Below are 19,068 nucleotides of genomic sequence, written 5' to 3' on the forward strand. Positions count from 1 at the left end.
GGATGGTTGAGAGAACACCAAGTCCCATCTAAGGAAAACCTGGAGAGGGGGAGGAGAGGAAGCTGCTACCAACCCCGTGCCCAGGGTTGGAGCTTTCAACAGACAGCCGCTCTGCCACCGCGCTCGACCCCGCAGCGAGCGGCGCCCGGCACGAGCACCGGCCTCACCTCGGCGTCCTCCCGCTGCTCGCCGCTCTCGTCCTCGTGGCCCCCGTTCTTGGGCATGTAAGCCATCTTCAGCCGCAGGAACCCCTTCACGCGAGACTTGTGGCTAGGAGACAGGAGCAGCAGTTCACCCCCCGCCCCTGCCGGGCTGCGGCAACGCGCCCTCAAGAGAGGCACGCTGCCAGGTGCAAAGGGCCCCCCTCACCTTCTTGGTCTGAGCAGGAAATCCTTGAACGTGTATGGCCTTTCCATGGTGGGGTCTTCAGTCTGGGAGCAGGAAGAGAAGGGCAGGGTAAGGGCTTGCCCACGACACAGAGACACACAAAGCACGCTCCAGGTGCAGCGCAAATGCTGGAGAAGGCTTTAAATGAAGCTGGCCCGGGCCCACCTCCGCCAGTGGGAGCACCCAGGGGTGAGCACCCCGCTGCAGCAGCTCCCACGGACAGCCATGCTGGGCTGATTCCAGAGCAAGGTGGAAAGGCCCAACTGAAGCCCCTTCTAATTCTCCCTCGTTCCTGCAGGGGGACTGTTTCGCCCAGCTCCTGTGCTGTTTGCAACATCTCTAAGTCTCTGACACCTTCCAGGGAGTGCTTGCTCTGGGGAAACGATTCTAGATCCCCTCAGGGGTGTCACCCCTGTGAGATGCTGCAGAGCCTGCTGAGGCAGAAGCAGAAGCAGAGCTTACCGGGAGGTGACTGAGTGGCACATCCACCTGGCCCAGGAAGTCGTCTCGAGTCTGGCAAGCACAAAAAAGGCAGAAAAGGAACCACTTTACATCAGGGAAAAGGCCACAAGTCAGGCACAACGAAGCACACATGAAGAGGGCTGCACACCGTGACTTCAGCCATCAGTGGCTTCTGCCCCTTTGTCTGCACAGGGTCTGTTGTTACCACTTCTGTTTCGGCAGAGCACCAAATGGCTCCGGAGGCTGCAGTATGTTAGCTGCACTCTCAACGAGTCCTGTTTCCTCCCACAGCCTCTGCAGAACTGGAAGCCCAGAGCCATCACCAGCTCTGGCACTGGAAGTTGGAGTGAAGGCACTGCTCAGACAATGCTGAAATGCCCATGTCAATCCCTGGGCCCTCGCTCTTTCTTTCCTCTCTTTTCTATCTAACAGGGAGGGGAGGGGAGGGGAGGGGAGCCCAGCACCCAACGGGCAGTGACAGCATCGCCTCCCTCACAAGCATCTCTCTCCCAGTGAAAACTTCAGCGAAGTGCCAGCAGCTTTGGGGCTTTTGAACCCCAGTTCCACACCCTTCCCACCAGCCTGCCTGCTCATCCTCTAGTCCTTACCACGTAGCCTTGGCCATTCACAGGCTGCTTCCAGTCAGACCCGTGCACAAAGGTAACTCCCTTTGAAACGAATCCATTTTAGAGCCAGACTTGCCAATACTGACAGCCCCGCACTCAGCACTCACTCCAGGGTCCCTGGAGCATTTGGGGCTTGCCTGCAGGTGAGTGGAGTCCTGGCAACACGCTCCAAGCAGCCCCTGTGCGGCTGCAGGGCGAGCAGCCCTGTGCCCGCCGGGTCCCCGGGGTCCATTGGCAGAGCATGCCGCGTGCCCCGAGCTCAGCTGTCTGTCAGGGGCAGCAGCTTCTCCCAGATACTGTTTATGACACCAGATATCAGCCCCAGTGATTCCCAAATAACCTGCTGCTTATTTATAGCCACGCTATGCACAGGAATTCCAGGAAGTGCATACTGCTGCTCCAAAGCCAAGTTTACATATTTCTCATAGCAGAGCATTAAGCTTAACATTAAAATCCATATTTTGTATGATAACATTGTAAGAATTCTGCTTCTGCTACCAGGGTAGCATCAGGTCCCACGATCCCCACGCCGTGGGCACAGCCTGCTGGGCTGCATGCCTGTGGAGCCGCACAACAGGAGCGTCTGCCCAAGCAGCCTGTGCTTCGGGCAGGTTTCAGCAGCTACCCCATCTGCTCACCAGAGACTCCCAGGGAGTTTTTATGCCACCTCACAACTCACGAGTCTCCCTTCCTACCCATCTGACTGTAAAGGAGTTGGAGCAGGAGGAAAGGCCACATTCAAAATGGTCTTTGAAGGCAGCACAAAAGCTCCTGCCTACTTGAGTCAGTAAAGGAGCATTATTTTTACACCCGGCTCAGTTTCACAAAGGATGCACAACCTCATTACTTCAGGTGCTGTCCTACTTTCCTGGCAGCTCTCTGCAGTGGAAGGTAGCTAGCAGCCTTGTTTGGCAGAGCCATAAATACACCTGCCTGCCTAGGGACCCCAATGTGTCCAGCCACGCAGCAGAGTCACGCACCGCTCCTGCAGAAAGGAAGAGCCTTTCATCTCTGCTGCGCTCGCTCGCCAGCCGTGGCAGCTCCTCTCTGCACTCCCTTGGCTGCAGTCTCTCACTCATTATGTAAGTCACAGAGAAACCTGCTGGCTGCCACCAAACCCCAAGGGGAGACAAAACCTCCTGTGTCCAGCAAGTTACAATGGGAATGGGGGTGCTTAACCTGGTGGGGGTCCTGGAACCCAGCCAGCGCCACACAGATATATTGGGTGATGTCAAACACAAGGAAAATCGAGGGGGACAGTCCTCAGGCCAATTTGCCACTCAAATACGATCTACTGCTACATATTTTGGCTCCATCTGCCAGGTAAAGCTGTCCCTGAGCACCGTTCAGCCGCATGGTCAGCAGGTTGAGCAGCTGCAGCCGGCCAGGAGCACAGGACCATGCAGCACAGACTCTCAGAGCTCCCTGTCAGGGCCTCCTTCCTGCTTTTGCCTTTTGCTTTTCACCTTGCGTCTCCACAGGGACCACTGATGGCCACTGCCAGGTGTGGCGGGGGAGCGCCAGGACAGCGAGGCAGCACCTTAGCGTGACCTGCTGTGGCCTGGAGAAGGCAAAGCAATCCCGGACCACAGCAATTGGGTGTGGACACACACAGGCTCCCGAGGCACACAGCTCTCCTCCCGAGCACAGAGTATCAGCTCGGGCTGCTGAAACCCCGTGCCGCGTCTTCGGACCCCAAAGGCGCGAGCCCATCGCCAGCACGCCTCTCCGAAGGCAGAGCCGCCCCCGGCCTGGGGAGCGCTGGTCTCAGACTGCTCCAGGGCCTGGCGAGGTTATGGCAGCTGAGGAGCAGTAGAGAAACATTTGAGATTGCCATGTGGAAATGCGCTGCTGGTCACCCTGGCCTGGGAACAAGCCACAGCTGCACAGCCCTGGGGGTGAAATAACAGAACTGGGCAGAGATAGAGAAAGGAGAAACCCGTGCAGGGCACTGTGTGCACTCCTGTGTGCCTACAGCCCACTGTGCTGGGCAGCAGGCTGCTGACCACAGTCCCACAGAAGTTCCCTGGCCAGACACCAGCTTGGCAAATGGCACTGCATCCATCTACCATTCCCTTGGCATTTCCAGTTGATCACAATGAGCCCAGCTTCCTGGCCCACAAACTGCTGTGCATTGCTACAGATGCCACACTGCGACCCAGGTGCTGCTGGGTCTCAGAGCTGGCTGACACCACCCCTACAGTCACTTTTACATTGATTAATTTGATGACAGGACAGTACTCTGAGTCCACAGCCTTCTCAGCCCACACCCCGCTCTGCCCTGTGTTTAGCACACAACCGTGTCCCTAAGTTATTAGGGCCTGGACTGCCCAGCCTGGCAGGTCCACCCGACGCAGCTCAGAGCCAACCTTATGTTACCTGAACAATGGAAGCCGTTCCCAGGCTTTGCAGACCACTCACGCTCTGGTGGGCAGCACTGGAGCCCTCTGCTGCTGCGGGTGCATAAGGCTCTCACCTCTGTTCTCTGTGGTTTGGCTCATCCCTCCCTTGCACCTCGGAGCAGGAGCTGCTGGCACTGGGCTGCAGACAGCCACCGAGTGCCCGCAGCACGGTGACACAGGGTGCCTGGTCACGTAACCACGGGCTGTGGCAGGCTGTCACCATCATGGGACAGTTCAACACTGGCAGCCTCAGCTGCAAGGAATGATCAGTATGCCAGCCTCAATCATCCCCTCCATGTGCAGAACCACACCAGGCTCTGGGGACACAACTAGGCTTGAAGCTGGTGCTTCCTAAGAGCCAGGAGTCAGTGGCACTCTTGAAACCCGGACAAACTGGCAACTAAACCAGCCTGGCAGAGTTGGTTTAGCATGGATGGGTCTGTGAAGAGGCAGTTACCACCACCAAGCAAATTCAGTGTAAAAGTTGGCAAGGATGAAGCAAATTTGACTTCTGTGTTGCTTAAGCCCTGTACTTGAGGCAAGTGCCAGGGGAGCCATTGCAGGAGCCTGCACAACAGAAATGCCCCAGTGCTGCACATGCCCAAGGAAATGCACCAACCCAGCAGCCTCACAGCATCACCCCTTGTACCTGGAGAGAGAGCTGCTTCCCCAGGTGAGAGACCAGAACTCTCCCCAGGGATGGAGCAGCTCAGCAGAGGCCTGGGTTTGCTGATGGATGAGGCAGCACTGCATTTCTAACAGCAGTTATTCTCCTCCAGGAACCACTGCTGCATGACCAACTTGTACAGGTAATACAGTCAGAATCAATCCTCCTCTCTCCCCAGCAGGGAGTGTTTAAAGAAGACAGGAGATGTGACAGACACAGGCATTTGCTTCTCCCCACAAACACCAGCAGATGTCCAGTTGTCTCCATTTGTCTCCTACCTCCCAGAGCCCCTGGATCCAGGCTAAGGCAGCTGAGCAGGGCAAAGGCTGTCCATACAAGTGGTGTTCATTGTTGTTTGGAAAGCAGCAGCACAGTGTGGATTTGTTAACTGAAACAAAGCACATTGCTCTCTCACTGCTTAGACTACACCAGCAGAACATCAACCAGCCAGCACAGACATCGTTCTGCACCTAAGGCTTATCAGCTCCCTCGTCTCATGCACATGAATAAAGCTGTGGTGAGCATTCCACAGCATTCACTTATCATTTGGTGAGAGGAATACCAACACTGGCACGTTTCAGAAACTCTTCTCTCTTCCTACCAGCTCCAAGGACACAAAGCTCTTTCCATTTACATAAACCTAAAGGAGAAAAAGTAACCAAGAAGTACCTCGACCAACCAGACCAGAAATCACTACATCAGAACCAGTTCCAGTTTACTGCTACTGGAATTCTTAGACCTTTTCTTTAAGAAGTTCCACCTCCTGCCAGAACAGATCCCTGTCTGTTAGTCTGAGTCTGGTGTGGCTGAAGGCAGAGGAGCCGGAGCAGCCCTCACCGAGTGCACGTCTCCTGGGAAAGGCAGCACGCTGCCTTCGCAGCGGCTCTTGCGGCAGCAAGCCACAGGCCCTGCCTGCTTCCAGCCTCCCCAAACAGCTCTCTCCAGGTCTGACAGACCTGAGCAGCTTGGCTGGCTTAGAGATGTGCTCACCGGAGAGGTACTCTCAGCTCTCTCTAGAGGTCCATGCTGTGCCCTCCTCCGTGAGCTTCCAGCCCACCACCGCCTGCCTTCACGCAGGGCCGAGGCAGTGGCACCACCCCTACCAGGGCAGGTGCCCAGGACAGAGGGACAGCTTCTCCAGCCAGAGCCTTCATGGCAAGGACCACAAAACGCCCAGGCTCTAAGGAGGTCAAGTTTGGCAAAACTCCTTTCACCCTGAACTGCTGCTTTCTCCTTGCACTGCCCAATCCAAGGTGCTGCTCAGCACCCTCAGGGTGCCAGCACCATGAGTGAGTCACTTTCCCAACGACCGCCCAGACAGCAGAGGGGATTCAGCAAGTCCCTTCTGGCAGATCCTTTCAGGATGCCACTGCCACCTTCCATTTCCAGCCCACGCAGCTTTAACCTGCTTTCACCACTTATCTTTGTGACACAGACATAGAGTTTACCCAAACTGAAGATTCTCAGAAGCTCCTTCCAGACAGCAAAATACTTTAAAAAGGAAACTCGATGTTGCAAACTCAGGTTTGGTTGGTAATCTCTCCTTTTTTCTTGGACTTGGCATTTTCTGGTTTGGATCCATTTTTACGAACAGCTCTCCACAGGAGACTCTGATTTGAAGACAGAGTGTGCTACCAAAGAGGAATCCAGAGCTGCTCAGTGTTCAACTGTGAGGCACACAATCGCAGCACAGTACGACAGAGCTGCTGGAGGCAGTGGCTTTGCCTGTTCCAAGTCAAAAAGCAGAACAGAACACAAGCAAGTTTGTTTCCTGAGCAGTTATCTGCTCTTAGCCATTCGTACAAGAATGCAGGAATGCTTTCTGCTCCTCCAGCAGTGCTTACAGGACATTATCACACTGAACACCGAGCTGCGCTCCAGCTCCCCACTTGTGTTGTGAAAGGCAGAGAATTTAGAAAACAATGCTGCTGCAAGTGGAAACACTTCAGCTGGGCGGCTAGCCGGCAAGGAACAGAGCCAGGCGAGGGCAGGTCTACAACGGCAGGCTGGTCGCCGGCAGGGAGGCTGGTGGCTCTCCAGAGTTACCAGCAGCTGCACTCTGCTCCCTGGAGCTTTCACAAGGACCCAGCGATCCTTCGTTTACTCACTCTCACGTTTAGCACCGCTTCCTGCCGGGCACAGGGCACACAGAAACATCTGCAGAACACAGTAGCCATGAGCTGGCACCCAACACACCCACCTGTGTCCCACCACTTGGCACAGAGGTGGGATGGGCCCCCGGAATGTCACGTTTGTGCTGTCAGAACTGCCCAGCCCCCGCTGACAAGGGACCAAAGCTGCAGTGGCTGCATTCCTATCAGTGAGCTGTCTGAGGTGCAGCCCCTCTGTGCTCCCAGGAGTGAGCCCTGTGACCTGCCCCACAGGAGTGTGATGCTGAGCAGGTGACCCCAGGCAGACCCAGCTGGCACACCGCTCAGCAGCACTGCCTGCTGCTCTGGCACTGTGGCCACTCCAGTGACATGATGTCTCTAAATATCTGAGGGCTGGGTGCCAGGAAGGAAGGGACAGGGACAGCCTCTGCTCTTGTGCACTTGTGCCCTGGGATAGGACAAGGAGCAATGGATATAAACTCCAGCCCAAGAGGTTCCACCTCAGCATGAGGAAGAACTTCCTCACTGTGAGGCTCACAGAGCCCTGGAGCAGGCTGCCCAGAGAGGTTGTGGAGTCTCTTTGGGAGCCTTTCCAGCCCTGTCTGGATGCGTTCCTGTGTGACCTGTGCTGGATTCTATGGTCCTGCTCTGGCAGGGGGGTTGGACTCAATGATCTCCTGAGGTCCCTTCCAACCCCTAACATCCTGTGATCTGTGACACACATCTTGTCTTCTCTCTATTACCGTTTCTTTTCTGATCTTCACTCACTGACTCATCCCCTTTTCCTGTTGCTCAGTGGTGTCCTGCTGCTCAGCCTGCTATTCAGCCTGTTGGATTTCACTCTGCATCTGTCACAATCAATTTTAATCCATGTGTGCTTTCTTGGCAGAAAGCAATGAAGCAATGGAAGCCTCAGAAAAGCCAAGCACTCTAAGGGCATAACTGCCCTGCGGTGCTAGGGGAATTGATAGTCCCTCTAGAGTTACTCCACTACTCATTGTATAGCCTGGAACTGCAGCAGCTGAGATCCAGAACACGAAGAGCTCAGGATGCAGAACATGCACAGCTCCCGCAGCCCTGCCGAAAGCTCAGCACGGGGCAGCGACAAACATTGAGAAGGGACATCGCCCCTCACAATGGCAGCTTCGGCCTCCTGCTGCTTCCTGAAGAAGGCCCTTGAGAAGTACTGCAGCAATCTCGTCCTTGTCCTGTCTGGACACTCACACCTGACTGGGGGAAACCATGGATAGGCTTAGGGCTGTCTGTGAGTTCCATGGGAACCAAACGTGGACAGGACTCTAGCAGCCAGGAGCCCTGTTTCCTTTCTGTGGTAAGATCAGCCGCAAAGGCACAGCTGCTTTAGCAAGCTCAGGGAGCAGAGGGCACTGCCATAAGCAGCACATCCACACCTTCAGCGTACAGCTGTGACACCAAGCCAAACACCCTGCTTCGTCACCTAGCTCCTGACACTGCCCTGCAGCCCTTCTGCTCGGCCGTGCTGCCGCTCTCCAGAGAGAGCGGAAGCATCCCCGAGCAGCGAGCCGCACGAACGGTGCAACCCCCCCCGAAGAGCCACACCGAGTTCCGCGCCGGGCACACGCCTTTGCTGCCCGGTGCCGGTCCTCCTCACTCCGAACCGGCAGAGCAAGCCACCCAGCCAGGACTGCAGGCGGAAGCAAGCCCCCAGTTTCCCCCTGCCGCGGGCGGCGGGGCGCCGTGCCACCCCTAGCCGCGGGCGGCACACACTTGGGCCCCAGCCACTGTAAACAGGCCGCGGCCGCCCAGCTATCCCCGCTGTAACCTGAGCGCGCCGCACACCGTGCGCCGGTGACCAGAGGCAGCCTTGGAACGGCACCAAGTGTTTATCTGACCCCTGGTGAACTCCGCACAGCACCCCCGGCTGCAGGGGCATGCAAACAGCAGCTAACGTTTGTACAAGCTACGGCTCCGGGCAGGGCCTGCGGCCGCGTCCAGCTACCGCCTGCAGCTCCTTGGCCTCAGCGCTCCACGCTCGCCCGGCCCGCAGCAGCTGATGGCACATCTTTGACACCACTGCTAGAAACCAGCAGCTTCGGCCAGGCTCAGCAAAGCTGTGTGTCCAGGCCTCTGGTTAACAAGCACATGCTAGAGCTCCAGCCTCCTGGGACAGCTCTGGTCCTACCCAGCAAGGAGTGAGTGTCCTAGAACAGCCCAGGCATGCCCAGCACCTTCTCCGAGTCACCCTTGTAGCACATCAGGCCCCATCAGCGTGTTTATCCTGGACTGTGAGGCAGCACTTTAGGTATGTGGCTGATGGAACAATCACAGGCTGAGGCTAAACAAGAGACTGCAGTGACACAGAAAAGAGCTGTGGAGGTATCAGGAGGCAAGGAAAGGAGAAAGCAGGCTGGCATTTAATCAGACAAAGTTTCCCAAAGCACCAAGCACATCCCCTCTGCCCTGACTAGCCCTGGTGTTCAAGGAGGCAGGAGACTGGGCAAAGCTGACACAACTATGTTGAACCACTCTGCTGCTTGCCAAGAGCAAGACCCTGCAGACATGCTGAAGGTTGCAGGTGAGAAACAAAACACCTGCTGGTAACAGACAACAGTCAAAGTGCTGCTCACTTACTGGTCCTTGACGTGCACAGCTCCAGACCTGACAGGCCCAGGAGCCCATTTCAACTGAGAGCATGTTTTGAACGGAGGAGCAATGGCACCTCTCTTTTTGTGGGTACTTTGGACTGTTAGATGAATTAGGCTACTGCTAGAGGACTCCTCAGAAGGCACCTTTGGAGAGTTTGCAAGCCAACACAGAAGAATCCTCCAAACAATCCATGTTCTTGTCCTAGCTCACATCACAGGACAGGAAACGATCCAAGGTGGGCAGCTCTTTTGCTGAAAGCAAAATAGTTATTAACTAGCTCATTTACATTCCAGCCAGTAAAAAACAAGCAGCAGGGCAGCTGGTAGCGGAGCATCCCAAGGTGACAAATAAGGAACATGGGGGAAAGCCTGTTCCATGCTGTGCTCATTGTTCTATAGCAGGCACCACGCTCTCTTGTCTGTATCCTGAGATCCTGCACAAGGAGCTGATGTTTCTGTGTTCCAGACTGGGTTAGAACAAAGAGCAGGAAGGCCACGACTGCAGAAATATTTGCTGCAATGTTTGCTCAGAAATGCTAATCCCTGTAAAACTCAGGAAGGTAACAAAAGGCAAGGAGGCACTCTCCAGCTCCAGGCTCCCAGAGAGCCCTTGAGTGCGCCTTCCATCATACCAAAGCCAGAGGCAGAGCTCCCAGCACCTCTGGAGAGTTCAGGATTTAGCCACAGACTTTCAGACCACACAAAGCAGTCGAAATCTATTGCTGGAGCTCCCAGCACATCTGGCACAGACCCTTTGCTACCTCACCCAACACTCGAGTGCACAGCAGCAGAGGTCAGTTCTGTGCTGGACACCACTCCTGCCTCTTCTCCTCCCCACCTGCTTTGCATTCAGCAGGTCTGACCCTGGCCCGTGGGGCAGAGCAGGCTGCTGCTGTGCCTCTCTCCACAGCGGCACAAGGCGAGTGCCAGGGTGCGTGGAGGGACGTGGGGAAAGCTGGCAACGTCGCAAGTGCCGCAACCACGGCAGTAGGTACAACTGCTCAGAGCTGGGCTGGAGCTGGGCTCCTGTGCCCTGGGGACTGCACAAAGCTTTCATGCATCTGCACAGGGCCAGAAGCCCAGGTCCTGGCAGACTGCTACAGTCCCCAGGCTGCCTCCCAAAGCCACCACCATCACCTCCAGCAAGCACAGCTCCCTGGTGTTCAGAGCAAGCTCAGTGTGCTGGCAAGTGCTCCCCGAGAGAGCTGCTAAAAATACTGCAGCGTTGGTAACGGCCACGGCAGCCTCCAGCCTCAGGCTGCAGAACTCCGGTGCTGCCCAGCTCCAACCACCAGGCTCAGCTGCACCCTCCCAGGCTGTGAAGCACAGGAATGCCTGGTGCTGTACGAGAACGTGAGCCTCAAGCCATGCCTGAGGCAGATCTCAGTGCTCAGTAGATGCGTAGCCCATCTTTTTGCGCTGAGTGGTGTAAAGGCTGCATAGCACTGCAAGCAGAAGGGTTTGTCCCTGCCCGGGAGATGTGCAAAACGAGGGGGGCGGTTCTTAGCTTTGTCAAGCCTGACACTTTATTCAGAAGCAGAACTACCTTAGCTAGCTGTGATTTACCCTAATCCCTTCAAGAATATTGGTGTTTCCACAGCTTGATGTGCTGAGGGCCTTACCTACAGGATGGGGAGCAGAAATAACTTTAAAAGGCAAGAAAGGTTTTGCTTTTAAAAATAACTGACCTCTGCTGCTTAACTCTCACTTGATGCAAGACCTAGGCTGTAACTTCCTCTAGGACTGCTATCAGCCTCTAACATCTTGTTTGAAAGGATTTTCACTGTCTGATGAACACCATCCTCCAGACTTTCATGCTTATTTGTGTCCAGCGAGCTGCTGCCTACTAAAGTTAGCGCTGAAGAAGTTCCTGCTGCCTTATATCTTACAACACTGACTCTGGGGTTTTTGCCATCAAAAACCTCTGCAGAGTTGGATTAAGAATACCAGACTTCAGCAAGTAAGAGAAAAGAAGGGCAGCTGAGAGAGGCATAGCTGAATCTCTTGGACTGGAGATAAACCCTCCACCTTCCAACAGAGTTTATAATCTCTCCTCTAGAGCACAGACAGCAGAGCCTGGAGCTGCCAGCCCTGGGAGGTGAAAGGGGAAATGAAACCTTCTGCCAGCCAAGTAACCGAACTGACACCCAGTGTGCCGTGCCCTGGGGCTTTATGTGCACAACCAGCTGAGCAGAAGCAAATTTTCCTTCTGCCTTTCACTTTGGCCCAGGCTTGGAGTCAGCAGATGCCAGACCTGCAAACTGAAAGGCTGTTAGCAGTGGTGATGTCTGGGCTTCAGCTGCATCACGAGCCCTCTCCACACACATAACCCTGTGGGTTATGGTATCAGAGGATCTGGACAGAGTAAAAGGGAGTCTCTTCCTCCTTATTTATTCATTCTTTCTGGAGACAGGAGACAGGACATGGTTACACTGCTGCCTTTATTAAGACTTTTATGTCTTTTCTGTACACAGCGACTGACCCTCAGAGGGTGATGACCCATGCCATCCTGTGAGATGGAAGCCCACCAAAAGCAGCAGTCTTAGGTGAACGTACACAGCGATGCACTCAGCGACCAGATCCAGTCTGGACACAAAGCAACAAGGACAGAATGGGAATGAGAACAGCTTTGAGAGCAAGGAGAGGCACCAGGCATGCCCATCCCCACGCTCTCCTTCACCCAGCAGGGCTGGGCAGCAGGCAGCACCGCTGGCTCTGGCCTGTGTCAGCATTTCCACTGTAAAGCGCGGGCCCCGGGGCGGCGGTGCAGCTGCTCTGTGCCCAGCTGCAGCACACCATTTTTCCAGGCAGCAGCAAGGACTTCACGACTGCTAGTAAAAGAGTGATGTTATTTCCAGCTCTTCTGCTCAAAGCTGTATCCTGGTCTCTTTGCAGAGAAATGCCAAAGCACTCAGCCCTCAGGGTGAAAAAACACTCACCAGGGAAGCCTAGTGAGGTTCAGAACTGCTTCCCAGGGAGGTCTGAGAAGGTGCAGGGACAGGGCAAGGACAGCAGTGCCAGTCCCTAACTCCCCCAAAACCTGATGTAAAACTAGGTGTGGGGGTTGTGATTCTGCAAGCTAATTTGCTCTACTTGCAGCCTCCTTCTGTCCTCCACTCACAGGAAGAGAGGAAAAGACACAGCAGTGCCCTTGGTACCCTCCCTCTTGCAAAGCCAGCTTGTGCTCTGCAGAGGTCTGAACAGGGCAGCCTGCCCTTCCAGGACACAAGATCCTCCAAGCACTGGTGTGCAGGCTGACGGGATGGCTCTTTAAGAGAGGGGGAAAACCCAGCAGGGTGAGGGGGATCCCTCAACAGAAGAGGGGAACAAGGATGGCAATCTCTAGGCACAGCCTGCTGTGGTCAGGGAAATACCCATCGCTCACTGCAACCTATAGGTGGGCTTGTGCAGGAGAGGAGGGAAGAGAACGGATTTTGTCCTTGACAGACAACCTCAGCAGGCTCGAGGGATGGAATCCATCACCTCTACCTGCAGATGTCAACGAAGTCTTATCTGCACAGAAGAGAGGCTTTCCAGATAGGCATCTGCACTCCTTATACAGCAAGTGGAGAGGCAGGAAATTCACAGCACTGCTCACTTGAGCTATTTTAAACAGCTTGCTAAGGACAACAGGAACGACGTGCTAGAAACGCCTGACAGAGCCCCAGCAGCAGCCCCTGCAGCAGGTCTCCCAACAGCCACGAGCAGTGCACAAGCTGGAGCCCCCGTGCAGTGTGAGCCCTGTCTGGCAGCACTGCCCCCAGCACTGGCTACCCCTGCCCGTATGCAGGCGGCTGGCACTGAGGCAGCTCTCCTCGCACAGGCCTGGGGCAAACGCTGCCTCCTGACACGGCTTCTGCCTGCTCTGCCAGAGCTCCAGGTGCTCCCACAGATGCCCCTGACACAACGGCAGCTACCCCACTGTAAAGGCTTTGTCTTTCCTTGACCTGTGCCACACTCAATGGGAGCTGCAGGATGCTGAGGGATGGCAGCCTGCTGGGGCTAATGCACATCACCACCCACATGAGAACACTGTCAGTTATACCCAGGTCCTAGGGAATGGCATTTGTACCACTTCTGTTTATTCTCTGGAGTTCCTGGGCACCCAGATTTGGTTCACAAGTTGCAGGAAAAGCAATGAAGCCTCTCTTCCAGGCCAGGCACTGTTTCAGACCAGCTCACCCCCTAAGAAAGCCCCAGCATGGGGGCTAGTTAGAGGTGAGGAGTGAGGCTGAATGAAGGGCTGTACACTGCGCATTGAAGGGCTGGTAAGGGACCACAGGGTGGGCAAGAGCAACAAACTCAGACACAATTAAGGTCTCTCTGTGGACTGCATTAACTAACCTGAACAAATGAACTCTGGCAGCCATTATTTGAAGCTGGGGACAAGTAGGTTTTTGGTTCATTTCATCCTTAGAAGATTCCTATCAATTTTTTTTGGCACTGATCAGCAGTACAAACCCTTTGGTGTCTGAACACCACCTCAGGGAAGAGACTTTCAGACTTTCCACTGATGGAGGAATGAAATTCTTTTTTTTCCTCATTAAGGGGATGGGTTTAGGTACCAGAACACTCAACCCAGAATTTAGTTTGGTACTAACCAAAACGTGTCTCATCTTGCAAGTCACGCTGGTGAAAATCCAGGCCAACGTTACTCTGGCACTGCCCTTTTTAACTGCCACCCCAGGGTGTGTGCTTTAGAAATGCAGGCTTAGCACGGGCCGAGTGCAGCCGATGGCTACACGCTCGAGAGAGCTGGGCCAGGGCACAGGCTGGGACAGCTAACTAAGCAGCTCTGCTCTTCCAGCCCGCTGCGTCCAAGGCAGCATAGACATTTGGAACAAGTGGATGAGGAAAGAAAATATCAGGATAGAAATACATCCTAAAGATGTGGCCAGCAGCAGCTCTCTACAGGTTCAAAGGCCTGCAAGCAATGACAATTCTCTCACTTGCTTTTGCTTCTTGCAGGGCAGGCTCTGCCAGCCAATGGCGACTCAGGAGCGTACATCCCCTTGAGAAAAGGGAGCCTGCCTTTTGGCTCTGCAGGCCCCAGCTGTATCTCAGGAGCATAAGCAGATTCTCTGCGCTTTCACAGCAGTGTTTATTCTCAAGTTATTTCTGAAGAAAGGAAACTACAAGCCAAGCTGTGAGCAATGCAGCGCTGCGGAGCCCAGAGCTGCTGTTTGCCTCAGCTCACTCGAATCCAGCACCGCTCCTCAGCGCCGTGAGGACGCGTTGTGTTCTCTCCCCACAAAGAGGCCTTTGTCAGGTCTCTCCAACAGTTGTCCAATCCAGGAGATTTTTGAAGCCTTTCCCACAAATACAGCCCCCAAACTACAAACAATGTGGGCGTTTGTTACACGCCCCGGCCGTACACGCTCAGCACAGCCTATTGCGTTACAGACACGACCGGAGCCCTCCAAACGATTCGTAACAAGGCTTCCACGTCCAGCTTCCCACCGCTGGACACCAGCTCACGCTGTACTTGAGATTTTAGAATGGCTTGTAATGAAATACATCCTGCTTGCCCCAAAAGGCTTGTCTAAAACAGAAGATATTTGAAAGGTCATAAACACTTGGGAGCAGGAGGACGGCAGACGCCCGCTCGAATGTTTTCACTCAAGATAAATACGGCTGCAGCAGCTGCTGCGTGCAGCCCCGGGCCCTGTATCAATCACAGGCACACAAACGTGGGGAGCTGGAGTCCAGAACTAACACAGCACCTCCTCCCCTCAGCTCAGCAAAGGCTTCAGGCGTACCCATACTTGCACCGGGGCTCCTCCAAAGGCACTTCAGTGGGACAGAGGAAGAGCACCTTACTGCAGAGTGTTTGATGTGTAGCCGAAACAAAGCCACGCTCTCACCGGAAGCCTTGCAGCCCCACACTCCGAGGGCCTCTTGCCAGCCAACCACCTCTCCCCCCAGCGCTCCTGAGCCCCCTACAAACGTGACAGCAGGCCACAGAAGTGCTCAGTTCCATGCATTCCTGCTTTCTGAAGCTCTCTGCACCAAGCATGCCAGTGCCATCTGGCCCGAGCGCCTCGGTGGCTGCCATGCCTCATAGCTGGCTAAATTGATTTCACATGGTCCCTGCAGCACATAGGAACAAATTCCCTAATTCTCCTCTGGAAACACTGACTGTGCCTGCCCTGTGAATCACTGCTGCAGGCAGGATCAAAGGGGTAACCTGGGGGGAGATCCTTTAGGAGAAGGGAAACTGCTTCAAAGACAGCAGGACCAGGCTCTGTGAGCTGCACGGACCTGGATGCCTCTGCTGTCTTTGTCCTGGGTTTGACATCCCACAGCGACTGAGATCATGGGCTATGGTGGGTCTCCCTGCACAGCTACTCCTGGAAAGGAACCAGGGACACCAACTAGCAAAGGAAAAATCAGACCTTTCCTTCCCATTTTGTTTTCCATATGAGATTCGGGTCTCCTTTTCAGTGTGAGAGCACTTGACATAATGTGCTGCAGACATGAAAGATGAAGTGAACAAGAAAAATCAGGCAAGTTTCTGCTTCCCAGATTCTGCTGCTGAGATACTCAGGGGCTGGCAGGAACGATACTAAACACTGCTGGACCAAACTGCTGGCTTGCAGAGACTGAAACCAAACCTGTGCTGCAAGGAGTTTGGTTTTGCTTTTCTAACCCGAAGCCTAGGGACACCAACTCGCTGAGCTAAAAGGGCTCTTCAGAAATCACCTGGGGACCACCAGCTTTTCCTGAGGGCAGCTGCAGAGTCACCCTACAGCCTCACAGCCTGCAGCAGCCTTTGTGCTGGGAAAGGATGGAGGAGAAGGAAAGCGCAGAAGGAGAAACCCCCCCCCACCGCCCCAGCCATTGAGACCAAAGTCTGCCTCAGTGAATCTGCTCTCACAGCTGGAGCAGAGCAGTCCCTGGTCTATATACAGCAGCACTGAGCTCAGGAACTCAAGTGGGCAGTGTTGAATTGCACAGCACAGCAATTTAGGCAAGTGACTAATCTAAACCCTCACACTTCGTTCCTTCTTGGGCCGTTGCAAAGAGGCTCACAAGCACAAACCATCAATCCTTTCCCATTAGAACAAAGGACAGCCAGAGGGAGTCTGCCCTCCCGAGCCAGTCAAGCACAAACGACAAGAGGCTTTGCCAGGCTGCGCCAGGCCACTCCAAACACGTTTGACTGGGACTTGTACACACAAACCAAAACGTCTTTCATTCCCAGAAGGCAAAACCCACCACCACCAAAATCACTACGAGATTGTTTTTTTCCTGACTTCTTGGTTCCTTAGCTAAGCCAGTACACTGTGACTAGAATTATGGGGAGATTTCTCCAGCCTCAGCTTCTACCACATCACGACACACAGCCTGAAGTTGTGCAGAGGCACACGTGTGTACATTACACTGAAGGCCAAACCCTTTGGTGCCCTCTAAACCCAAGAGTGCAGGAGGGACTCCTCAGGTGGCAAGGGCGCAGCCAGCCAAATTAACACAAGCACTCCATGTGCCATTTGAATGCTCTGATTTGTAACAGTCTTTCCAGCTGACGTAAGAGCGGACCGAGAGACACGTGTGACATGAGGATCTCAAAATATTACCCTGCATGTATCACAACTGAGAGCAAAGCTACGTTACACTGGAAACAGAGACGATGGGTGGCTTGCTCCAGAGAAACGCAGAATGTTCTAGCACTAACAATGGCAGAGCTTCAGCAGCCTCAAGCCCAGAAGCTTTCGCCTGCGCTTTACAAGCAGAGCACGCTCGGCATTGTACTTACTGCGGCGCTGGCTGCCGTGGGACCAGGGGTGCCACGACCCTCTGCACCGACACCCCGATTTTGTTCCTCAGGACCACGGGTGACAAGAATTCTGAAGTGCTGCTGCCTTGTCTTTTGATCTGGCCTGATTTTAAACAAGCACCCCTGCCCTTGAGGGATCCGCTCTACCGAATTGCTTCTAGAGACCTCTGCCCCGTTGGCGGGGGCTCCGCGCGGCTCCGAGCTCTGTCCATCCCCTGCGGGGCTGGTCTCTTCCGCTGGCGGCTGCACGGGGTAGGACGTGCTCCGCTCCAGCCGGATCCGAGGGAACCTGACCAACCTGTCCCCTTTCGTGCCAGTAAATCCGAAGTTGTACTCGCCCCCTGCACCAGTGTCGCTCGCCTGGGGCTGCTGTAACTGGAGAACAAGGAACTTCTTCCCCGAATTTGCTGACACATCTGGCACATGCTGCAGGGACCAGCGCCGGGGTTCAGGGCTGGGAGCACTGTTCTGAGCCTCAGCACCGAAGGGCAGGAGAGTAACGTGAGGCACATCTGCACTCGAAGCCCGATGCTGAATCCTCACGCCGCTTATGTTCAAACCCGACGCCGCTTCGCTCGCCTCACCTCCCTGGGCAGAGGAAGCCTCCTGGCTCTGGCTGTTGGAGGGAACCGCACAGAACACTCTGCGATTGCAGCAGGGAGTTCCATTCACCTGTTGCTCCAGCTCCGCAGAGCTCTCCAGAGTCGCCTCGGGAGCGCCGGGAGAAGACGAGCGGTTTGCCCCAGGGGATGCGTGGTGCCGCGGGCCACCCCGGGGCTGAGAGGACAGCATCTCCTCCAGAGCCCCTGGTGCTGCGCACTCGTCCGCGCAGCCATCGGCAGCTTTGCGCTGAAGAGAGATCTGCATGGAGGAGCTCCGCGTCGGCCGCGCATCGATGCTGTGCAGCAGCTGGGGAATAAACATGGATGTGCTCCTTTTCAGGGAGCTCACTTCTTGCAAGTCCCCCCCACCACCGTAGTCTGCTGCGTGTCGGGAGAAGGCGTGAGGGCTGCTCCTCCTCGGCAGCGTGTGGAATGCCATGAAAAAGTCATCTTCACCCTCCCGGTCCAGGACCTCCGATTCGGGGGCCGTGTTGCTTCGCCCAGCGCCAAAATGAAACCGCAGCCGATGGGCCATGGTTTTACAGAGAGGAGAGAAGGAGAGGGAGAACAGCAACAATTCAGGCACTGCCAGAAGTTAAAAACCAAAGACATAAACTCCGAGAAAAAGTGTCCCATCTGCCAAACTGTTAGCACTGCAGCCCTGATAGCGACAGATAGCAGAAATAGCCCAAGTGGCAAGCAGCATTCCAGGCATGATTGGGTGAGCGCGGCCGGGCTCCTACACACTGTGACATAGGGTAGGATGGCGGGAGTCACGTGGCCCGCTTCCCCCTCTCCGGTGGGAGCTGATGGGGGTTTGTTGTTTCTTTCTCTTTTTTTTTAACGCCAGCAAGAGCCTGAAACGGCACCTTCACAGCTGCTGCTTTTCCATCAGCGCCCAGCGGCCCCAGCGGGAGAGCTGCCGGCCGACCGCGGCAGCGAGCGCTCGGCAGCGCTGTAAATCTAACCACGGCGCACGCAGAAACTCCGCCGCAGCCAAACCACCTCCGGGCAGGCTGAAAAGTGAAACTCACATGCGGAGGAGAGCAACTATTCCCAGCTAACGCTGCGCTGCGGCACCAGGCTGTCGTGGCAGAGCACCAACACTTTCGCTCGTAACTCTGCTCCTCATGCCGTTAAGCACAGCTTCTCGCCTCCAGAGCCACCACACTGTCCCTGCACACACGGCACAGCCTGCCCTGCCCAGTGCCCCTGCGTGACCAGAACCGCGGCAGACCAAGCAGCTGGACACATGGCAAAGATTCCTCACGCAGAAGCGGCAGCGGCGTGCAAGATGGCAGAAGACAAAGGGGGTTTCCGTTTTACCAGGCAGCGAGGAGGAGGGAAAGCCGGCGAGGGGTGCTGCATGTCTCTCGGTACCGACCGGTCTCAAACACTGCACAAACTCTG

General features: G+C 55.2%; 1 protein-coding gene across 7 annotated transcripts in view; it reads right to left on the reverse strand.

The window, feature by feature from the left end:
- The window catches only part of NEDD4L (NEDD4 like E3 ubiquitin protein ligase), an 81,231-nt gene that overhangs the window by 24,646 nt on the left and 37,517 nt on the right, over positions 1-19,068 (reverse strand). For 2 of the 7 annotated variants that reach the window (XM_054179280.1, XM_054179279.1), the window contains exons 1-4: positions 17,036-18,729; positions 850-900; positions 370-431; positions 168-270 (exon numbers count right to left, since the gene is read on the reverse strand). In XM_054179280.1, the coding sequence (XP_054035255.1) occupies positions 168-270; positions 370-431; positions 850-900; positions 17,036-18,193 (1,374 nt within the window). In that variant the 5' untranslated portion in view covers positions 18,194-18,729. Of the gene's footprint in view, positions 1-167; positions 271-369; positions 432-849; positions 901-17,035; positions 18,738-19,068 lie in introns of those variants that run through there. The other 5 variants (XM_054179283.1, XM_054179282.1, XM_054179277.1 and 2 more) reach the window with 4 other exon arrangements.

The sequence above is a fragment of the Dryobates pubescens genome (assembly GCF_014839835.1).
Source record: "Dryobates pubescens isolate bDryPub1 chromosome Z unlocalized genomic scaffold, bDryPub1.pri SUPER_Z_unloc_1, whole genome shotgun sequence".
In the NCBI taxonomy this organism is placed as follows: Eukaryota; Metazoa; Chordata; class Aves; order Piciformes; family Picidae; genus Dryobates; species Dryobates pubescens.